We start from the raw sequence: 9506 nt of genomic DNA, 5'->3' as shown, positions 1-9506 counted from the left end.
ATACCGTTGCCTGGGATAAGCATGATTTTAATGTCAACTTTAACACCCAATCAGGACAATTCAACAACTACGAAGGAAGAGCAAAGATTGAGAGAGAATAAAAAGAGAGATAACTTTACAACAGTGTTATGTAACAATGCACCAGCATTTCCTCTGAACAACCGCAGTGTAGGTTTCACATTAGGGTGAACAACGGACTTAGCACATCAAGTAAGCAACAACCGATGTTTGGTCAAGCGGCCTAAACGACCTAATTAATCGCCAATGAGTACAATGCGTGTTCCAAGAGAACAAACACAAAATGATCTTTTCGCTTTCAAAATGGTACTAGCGAAACATGCGTTAGAAGGGAAATTCAATCAGTTTAAACATTGGTAACTTGTAAGGAAATATTCACTCTTTCTTCAACTGACTCACTCTGCAGGCGGGACAATCAATCAATCAAGTGGCCAACATACCGTCAAGCGGATGCGCGCATCAGGTGTTTTCCCATTCAGATTCTGTCCATGTTCGATGCAGGCAGTGGTCCCGACGCACTGCCCATTGGCTGACCGCCTTCAGCAGGATAACGGGCACGATACCAGGCGGTCTCCTTCCACAGGAACCAGACATTACCGCACCAGATGAAAAAATTCAGAAAGCCCAGAAGCTAAAAGCATATCTCAATAAAATAACGGGAAATACGAAATAACACGGTTGAGGAAAAAATTTGCTCACGAATACTTACTACAGATATGTTGAGATTGGCATAGTTGGGAGACTGGCCAGGCAAACATGAGTTGCACGATGGAAATTTTTCTGTCAGTTTCGTCGAAGTCAATCGCTCGGAGACTACGGCGGGATCAGTGCAATGTTTGACTCCGTTCACGCCATGCGCCCATGCCGACGCGCAAACCAACCACATGAAGGCGAAGAAGACCGTCACCACAAAATCCTGGAAATAATCGGCAAAGTGTGTGCTTATGTAAACAAAACATACCGATACTGGCGTAAATATCATGAATCGCAAAGAAACACATCTGCCGTTTCGAATAAAGCAACCCGCACCGTCTGGGCAACCATATCTCGCGCGCGGTATAGTTTATCCAGAAAAAGGTATAACAGCAGTGCCGCCAGGCAGTACAAAAAAGTCAGGACACCAATAGCGACAAAGAACTCCGCGGAAGAAGTGTACGGGCCACCCAGGGGAATCACGGGGGACGTCTCGTTGCATGGATCACGGGGGATGTGAATGGTGTCCAAACTGAAAAAACAAAAAAATTAATCAAAACTATGCCAAGATGCGCCATCCCATCAACATACGCAAAAGGATATGAAAAATGGATCTCCTTTGCTTTCTGAGCCATTCCTTTGTCTTTGCAAGTGAACAGTATAGTCAGGAAAGACGAAAAGCTGCTTGTGGTCGCGAATGCGCAGATCCCGAACACCTATTCGACAACGACATTTTAGACAACAGCCAATCCACACAACCCTAACATCAGGGAGGCAGTTAATGGGCACTAACAGTGACTAATAATTAGTCACTAATTAAAATAGTTCAGAATCTAACCATTAGAAACCAAACTGTTTCAGATCAAAGTTAATCAACTGAATAAATGTATCCGTCTCTGCAGAGTACACTTAACTAACACACTCTCTAATAATTTTACTTGCCAACAAATCATCGTACCAGTTCAAGTATTTTAATGAATCCCCGCGGTTCTTTCCACACTCTTCCATTAAACTCCATACCTTCCTGCAAAAGAATCCAGTAATGCGCACACGTCTCTTGCATCTGCAAAATGGAATATGAACTCACTCGTATCGCATCCATCGCTGCTTCGTGAACAACCACTCAGCGAATTCCACGCAGTCCTACAAATGTATTACAAAAATTAATTAAACCCGTGTAAATCATCGCGAAATCGCCCAAAAGGTATCTCTGTCACCTTACAGTTACCGCTTCTTCGACCCTATCAGATAGGGCCTATGATCTATCTGTTTTAACAATTGCAAGTCAATCGAACACAGTTACACACTCACCAGCTCTGGAAACTCGAAGAATCAATCTAATCGTCGATGGAAAAACAACTGATCCTGAAAAAACGCTTTTGTTAAGTAACTATTACTAGTAAACAAAAGCAGGCAGGATCCTCGGGAGCTGAGACCCATCCATCGTTAAAACGGGAAAGGGTGTCCTGCTCCTTACACTTACAGCCTACTGGCTTACTTTGCGCCGATCCAAGCCAAAGCAACTTTGGAGACGCCCCAAAAAAAGGTACAGCTACTGTATGTTTTCACTGTTTTCACCGCACTATTCTAATGCCGATATAAGCAGCACCTGCTATCATAGCTCATCCCAACTTTTATCAGCAAGCTTTATGCAGAAACCAATTCCGATGATCCTAAAAAATGGGATTGCCAGCTTTCGAGATTCGGATAATTTGCATGGCAATAATTGTTGATGCTCCGGTCAGCTCGGCAGTGCGGGCTCTGAACCGACAGCCGATGCCGTATCTGAGTTCTGATGGTGTATACTGTATGGTGATAATTTTGTATTAAACCGAGTATGCTACACTGTTGATGTGATTGTTATGATTTATATTTTTTCATTATCACAAAAAAAAGATGCATTCATGGGAATTAGGGAAAATAATAATTAGCACGGCCCACGGGTACTCGATGATCTCAGTTCGGGCTGAACCGCTGAGCTGATCGGTTTCCTGTACAGTAGATCTGCTCTAATCGTACGGAGTCACTACGGACGCTCAAATTGCAGACTCATGGTTCAGACTTCAGTTTACGTACTTACTGGTTCACAGCAGTTTTAACTTTCGCGGTTAAAATTATTATGTATTTTGATATTCGAAGTCCATAATTATTTCTTTTATATTGGAAGATATCAGCGCAAAAATTTACGAAGGAAAGTTTCGCTTTACAGAATCGTCTTTGTCTGGAACACACTTGGCATTGTTTGCGCAGGCGCTTAATCCCGATTCTAGGATCCATTACAGTCCTACGGTGCATTGTTCGGAACAGCCATAAAGTTCCAGCCGCATCATGTTTATGACCAGATCAGAATACGACCGTGGAATCAACACATACTCCCCAGAAGGCCGACTGTTCCAGGTGGAGTACGCTATAGAGGCTATCAAGGTAAGGCTTCGCACGCTGCGGAGTGTTAATAAGTTATAAGTCCCTATTGAAAAACAAATACAGCATTGACTCCGCCATTACTACCACACTGTAAAATAGTGCTTTTCAGTATTATTACTGGCTAGTTGTATTACTGTTGTTAAGTCTGCGTTTTATGGTGGTTTCTAGCTTGGCTCCACGGCAATCGGAATCCAAACTAAAGAGGGATGTGTACTTGCTGTCGAGAAACGAATCACATCTCCACTTCTGGAACCATCCAGTATAGAAAAGATATGGAAAGTGGATGAGCATATAGGTAGCCGGTTTTTGCTGCTGAAACGGCACAATGCGTTTTTGCTCCTTTTCCCGTGTTTCTTTTCGGTATTCCTTGATGTTTTTTTTGTTTTAGGTTGCGCCGTGAGCGGCCTTATTGCTGATGCCCGAACCCTTGTTGAAAAGGCTCGAGTAGAGGCACTGAGTTACTGGTTCAATTACAACGAACGCATGAGCGTGGAAAGTGTGACACAGGCGGTATCCAATTTGGCAATCGGATACGGTACAACTCTCTCCCGTCCGTTTGGTGTGGCCATGATGTTTGCCGGGATTGATCACCGAAAGCCCCAACTGTACGTGTGGGACAGTACCTTTTGTCACTGTTTTGAGTTACTATGCGTCATGCGATATTCGGAATTTATACATGTTTTGCGGTTGGGTTAGGATGTCGTCAGTTTTCCCTGATACTCGATGACAACAACTCTGAAATGTGTGAACGAAGAATTTCATAATTATTCGCGTTTGCATTATTTATTATTGTTTGTTTTGCTTTTTATAAATTACTTGATCAATATTCTGTAGATGGCACATGGATCCTTCTGGCACATTCATTCAGTTCGACGCTAAAGCAATTGGATCTGGCTCGGAAGGTGCTCAGCAGAGCCTGCAGGAAGTTTACCACAAAGATATGACTCTCAAGGAAGCCCTTAAGCATGCCACTGCTATTTTGAAGCAGGTTATGGAAGAGAAGATCAATTCGATTAATATTGAGGTAAACTTTAATTCTCGTTCCTGCATGCGCTGCTGCCTCCATGATATGCTTGAAATACGTTTATAGCATAATAATTATGTAAACCGCCCATTTGGTTTTGCAGATTGCCACCGTAACCCACGAAAAGATGTATCATTTGTTTACTCCTGCCGAAGTGGAAGAAGTCCTGAGCATGCTAACTTGAAATGAGCTTTCTTATTTTGTAATCGCTGTTGTTTTGTTCTTTGGCACCTTAGAGGTTCGACTTATTAGAAATCAGTACTTCGATATTTTCCGTAATATGGCACCTGATCCTACTCTTAGTTGGCGCGTAATGATGCCGCAACAGATTGAGAGTTTACTGCTTAACACAGTAAGGTCCACTTGTCACCACGCCATAATTATGCAGCAAACGTAAAAATTATACAGCAAACGTAAAAAATTGAACCGTATTCGCAAAAAGCACATCGTTGTGCTGCATCATTTCGGCACTGCCGATTATTTAAGTACAAAATTAACAGTAGTTACAGCAAATGTAACACCTAAAAGATGGACAATGGTAATTTGTAAAGGACAGAATTTTGTGACCTTCAGCCGACATGCGGCTCTGCCTGTCTTACCGCAAAGCAAAAATTAACAGATCTCTTCACCTGATGCAGTTTCGAAAGGGACATCATAGGGTAGGATCTTTGGGAGCTCGTGTAGTCTTTTACATCTTCAAGATAATTTCCTAAACAGCCAAAGGTAAAGGAGGCATATCCACCATATCAACAAAATCGGAAATCACTTAATACGTACTAGTTTGAAAACACCGATAAGAGCGAATATTTACCAAGCATTTCCGCAGAATCCACTCCATCATGCTGGGCGCTCGCCTCATTTGCGCACACAAAAAGGTGAAGGGAGCTACTCCTCCAGGCAACTGTCGATTCGGTCTATCTGCGGAAACCGGAGTAGGAGAAACGACGGGGTGAACAAGGACGGTTCCATTCCGCAATCCACATAGTTCTTCGTTCATCTTGGCCCAAGATTCAGGCACCTCATCAACAAAGGTGTCTCCATCTTGAGCGCCATCCCCATTCCGCAACGTCATCGCATGCCTTAATGCCGCCAGCGATAACGATCCAATGCCGCTCCGCATGGCACGGGCAGACAATCGGACATCATTGGTAACCAACCACACATTTCGCGAGTATGTCTCTCTCGTCTGCAGACAACACAGCAGAACAAGTTCATCGTTGTCCTTTGGTCGCTTCTGCAGCTGCTTAGCTTCCTGAGACTCAAGATAGCTCTGGTACGTCACCACTCCGTTGGGGTTGTTGTAAGTGACTTCGTCGAGAAAGTCAACTGCGTTTTCCGCTTGTGAGGAGCGGGAGTCCGGATGGAACCATACGCCAGGAGCAGGATTCGATAAACCCATCAATTCCAGCTTGACCACCCATGGAATGCGCACTTTCAGCGATGACGGAAGAGATCCGTAAGTGCCGGACGCGAACGATCGCAGAAGCTCTAATCCGGTCTTCTGAAGTTGATTGTAAGTCGATTTTGGGTGGTTTGAATTCCGTGGTGCAATCAGAGCACTGGTGTCGAAAACCAAAAACAAAGGGTCTGCCACACACGAACTGCTCATGGTTCTCTGTGGCTGCAGAAATGCATGCAACATTAACACAAATTAGACAAATTCAGAACGAAACTTCTGGCACTAGAAAATCGTTAAAAATTACACCGAAGTAAAAATTATCTATCGGGTCAGATTTTATCATGATTTTAGGCTGTAAGAGTAAGCGTAAGCATTTTAAACCAAAAACCGCTTTTTTAGTGACGAAAGCCTGGTTGGGCACTTGAGACTTCAGCGGAGTGTGCACCTAGTACTCTTGGTCATTTTCTGTCGGAGATGCAGCTCAAAGCGACTGTAAATCGCGGACTGTGAAAGGATTATTAATTGTAATCCAAATGTTTAAAATTAATAATATAAAATAGTTATTTTAAATGGCTTTAGTCTTCGCGAAAAGAATGTTTTTAGGTAACATTGCCGGTTAGGCAAGGTTGTACTGTACTAAATTCCTTATTGTACTGTCATACAGCAGCACTGAACCGCGTTCAAACAAGACTTAAAATTTCCAGGAGACAGCTAGCCTCTTTTCCGGTTCTCATTAAAAATGGTACTGGGAAAGGCTGTTGAAGAATACACAATTGCCCGAAAAATAACGAAGAAATTTAACATAATCCATTCTGAATCTGCTGGTAGCAAATTCGTTTGCTTTGATATATTACAAATCAAGATCATGGCACAGGAAATGTAACTCGTACAGCACATTTTTTGTAAACGTAACAGCGTTACAAGTTACAACTAGTTTACTACTCACTGGTCAGGGTAGTAGAGTAGGGTAGTACTTTAGCTAACGATAAGTTTGTACCGTATTCGTTATTAATGTACTTACTTATTTTTGAAACGTTTACCCGAATTACATATATTTAAATTATAAAACTGACGGCCCACGTTTTCTGCAAACAGCAATCCCTTTGGGTAACTAAAGGTCGCCGGCAAATCTGTTAATGTACAAGTACAATGTAGGACTAAATGGTCGCATAGCCCCATACCCAGCATTCTGTACGCAAGCGGTGCAGTGCACTTGTACGAAACGGATATTTTGAACTCAGTCGTACAGTGCACTGCGCTGCATTCGTTCTGAATGTGGAGATGTTGGGTATGCGACCATTTTGTCCTAAGCTGTACGTAACAGATTCGGCAGATTAACCCCCAGCTAAGGAAGTAGAACTGCAGTTGGTCAGGAAAATTCTTGATGAAATACCTTGATGAAAATTCTTTCTCTTTAGTTTTTTTGTACGTACAGACTTTGTGCAGCACAAAGATGACGGCGTCATTAAATACATAGAAAAGGTACGGGGATACGTATATATAATTACAGTATTGGTTTTTTAAAATATGCAAGCAGCTGCAGCTTTTGCAAGCACAACAATACTTCAGTAAACAAATGTTTTTGCATAAAACCGCGGAATTGCGTACAATATTCGCTCGCCAACAGCGTATACATACTTGCCGGAATCGCATTACAAATATTATCATAAAATATGTACCTACGATTAATACACACAACCAGTTGGTTTTTGCCACAAGATGGTTCTCTGCGCTCAGGGTTAATAATGAAAGCTTAAAGCGAGCGAGAATGCTGACTACGTTTATTCTTTTGAGCAGGCCTTGTTATTTGTTTGTTTTTCTCTAAACATCAGCCACAGTTCTCAACTTTTCTTCGATATTGCTCGATGTAAGGTGGTCCTGTTGCTGCCGGTTTATGCCAACAAAACTGGAGGATAAAACCCACACCTTAAGCTTCAGATTAACTGTACAGATAAATCAAGTCGGAGAGCACTGTACTTAAATTATTTTTCCAATTTTCACTTCCTAGAAAATCTTTAACTGTTAGTCATTTCTGTCGTAATTTGTAACAGTAACTATCACTTTTACAAAAGCACAACAATTACTTTGCTTTAAATTTTTCTCAGCTATACTGGCGAAAGTTCAACAGTATTTTCTGCCGGCAGTTGTTGCTATCTCTTTTGGTGTTTTTTGTACGTACGGAGCTATAGCTAGCTGAGACCAAGTTTGAACAACATCCACGGATAGCCATGTTTCACAACTCTGTTGTAATCTTCTCCATTATCCAAATATTTAATTTTGCAAATGCCCAGCAAAGTGTTGGGGGATTTGCCGCCAGTAGTTCATCTAGCCAGAGCCAGACAAGTGGCCAGGACAACGATGGCAACGATGATACCGACTTCGATCAAGACTTTCCTCCTTCACCGTTTGCTTCGCAGTTCCAGAGACCTATGCAAAGCTTTTTCGGTGATATGTTAAGAGGTGCCCCATGGAACAATGCCGGACAGATGCAGAACTTTCGCTACAATGCTGGAATTTTGTCCAATTCCCAAGGTCACATGCCGCACGTTATGATCGGTTTAGATCGCTCGGCCACTAAGGGCATAGCCACTCTTAATGGTGCCAACAGTACGACTAGAGGAACAATCGTTTTCACTGCCAACACCAGTACTGGCGTCATTCAGATTACCGGCAATATCACGGGATTGCCTCCCAACTCCCAGCATGGATTCCATATCCACCAAGTAAGCGTCAGCATACATATTTAACGAATATACATGTTTCGTCAGCATACATATTTCGTAAGCTTGTATCAGTTGCATATTGTATCTTGCAATACCATAATATACGAAAATTTAAACTGCACCGTATTTTCTGCATTTTTATATCAATTTACATGGATGCGCATGGGTCGTAGTTCATTGCAGGTAAAACCTGTATACGTATGATACTTTGCATAACGCCGTGAATGTGTTGCGCAGTACGGTGACCTTTCGAATGGCTGCACGAGTGCCGGTTCCCATTTCAACCCTTTCAATCAAACACACGGCGCTCCTACTTCTCAGAAGCGTCATGTTGGGGATCTGGGAAACGTCGTTGCGGATGGTGAGATTAATCGTATTATCGTTCCCCAATGTTCAACTAAATTTTGATTTTGCACAAAAGAATGCAGCATCAGCACTGTGCCTATAATTCGCTATAAGTACTGTATAGCCAAAAGCACCATGCTATGCAGCCTATATAAGATTCAACAATTATTTTGACAGCAATATCTTTCGAATGTTTTAGGCAACGGAATGGTAAACTTGAATATGACCGATTCTCTAATTGCACTGGCTGGTCCGGCTAGCATCATAGGGAGAGCTATCGTAGTGCATCAGCTTCAAGACGACCTTGGGGCCGGCGGGAACAATGACAGCCTAACAACCGGAAATGCTGGAGGAAGAATGACCTGTGGCGTCATAGGCATTATGGCTTAGTAACTTAATTGTTATGAGTAGAAGAATGTAGCGGTCTGCCTGCAACTCGAGCGATCAATCATTTATTTTATTTAACATTTAACTTGATTGTATAGGTGATATTTATATATACCGTACGCAACTTTTTAATGGTAAAAGTGGGACATCACTAAAAGCTCAGGTTTCTCTAATCGAAATATAAATTATTTTATTCTATTATAATGAATATTGCCCGAACATTCCAAGCTGTATGAGTACAGTTGTTGTGATGAATGCATTTTAAACAAAAACTCATTGAGAGGATGCTGTGCTCGTATCAGAAGCTGTGCCGCTTGCTGGTAGCGCTAGGTACTGTATTATATTTTCGGGGAAAATAGAACCCGCTCATATAAATTATTCTAAGATCAGATTTCTCGACAACAAAGCTTTAAAGCACAACTTTAAATTTCGGACCCGGCTGGCAAAATGCTTGCGCATTGGCGTAGTTTGTCTGCATTTAAATATATTTTAA

The 9506-nt window shown here is 42.1% G+C and overlaps 4 protein-coding genes across 5 annotated transcripts; 2 read left to right on the top strand and 2 right to left on the bottom strand.

The window, feature by feature from the left end:
• Positions 1-6: 6 nt before the first annotated feature.
• LOC129588146 (synaptophysin-like) lies at positions 7-2411 on the bottom strand. Of its 2 annotated transcripts, none has more exons than XM_055482258.1 (8): positions 2195-2411; positions 2023-2076; positions 1799-1854; positions 1670-1735; positions 1303-1427; positions 1048-1243; positions 728-934; positions 7-649 (listed from the first exon to the last, which is right to left on the bottom strand). In XM_055482258.1, exons 3-8 carry the CDS (start codon positions 1811-1813, stop codon positions 494-496), a joined length of 765 nt encoding a protein of 254 aa, XP_055338233.1. In that variant the 5' UTR covers positions 1814-1854; positions 2023-2076; positions 2195-2411; the 3' UTR covers positions 7-493. The 2 variants fall into 2 exon arrangements, with proteins under 2 accessions (XP_055338233.1, XP_055338232.1); XM_055482257.1 differs by having other exon boundaries at positions 2210-2411.
• Positions 2412-2760: 349 nt separating this feature from the next.
• On the top strand, positions 2761-4488 carry LOC129588085 (proteasome subunit alpha type-5-like). The gene is made up of 5 exons (XM_055482134.1): positions 2761-3135; positions 3304-3430; positions 3524-3740; positions 3970-4159; positions 4263-4488. Exons 1-5 carry the CDS (start codon positions 3040-3042, stop codon positions 4341-4343), a joined length of 711 nt encoding a protein of 236 aa, XP_055338109.1. The 5' UTR covers positions 2761-3039; the 3' UTR covers positions 4344-4488.
• Positions 4313-5929, bottom strand: LOC129588084 (uncharacterized). The gene is made up of 2 exons (XM_055482133.1): positions 4971-5929; positions 4313-4868 (listed from the first exon to the last, which is right to left on the bottom strand). The coding sequence occupies exons 1-2, from the start codon at positions 5799-5801 to the stop codon at positions 4848-4850; spliced, it is 852 nt and encodes a 283-aa protein (XP_055338108.1). The 5' UTR covers positions 5802-5929; the 3' UTR covers positions 4313-4847.
• A 1508-nt stretch (positions 5930-7437) lies between these two features.
• Positions 7438-9317, top strand: LOC129588044 (uncharacterized). The gene is made up of 3 exons (XM_055482063.1): positions 7438-8281; positions 8519-8642; positions 8826-9317. Exons 1-3 carry the CDS (start codon positions 7787-7789, stop codon positions 9014-9016), a joined length of 810 nt encoding a protein of 269 aa, XP_055338038.1. The 5' UTR covers positions 7438-7786; the 3' UTR covers positions 9017-9317.
• Positions 9318-9506: the final 189 nt, after the last annotated feature.

This window comes from Paramacrobiotus metropolitanus, unplaced genomic scaffold, assembly GCF_019649055.1.
Source record: "Paramacrobiotus metropolitanus isolate TYO unplaced genomic scaffold, Prichtersi_v1.0 Parri_scaffold0000028, whole genome shotgun sequence".
Classification (NCBI taxonomy): Eukaryota; Metazoa; Tardigrada; class Eutardigrada; order Parachela; family Macrobiotidae; genus Paramacrobiotus; species Paramacrobiotus metropolitanus.
This window is presented reverse-complemented; position numbering and strand designations above follow the sequence as displayed.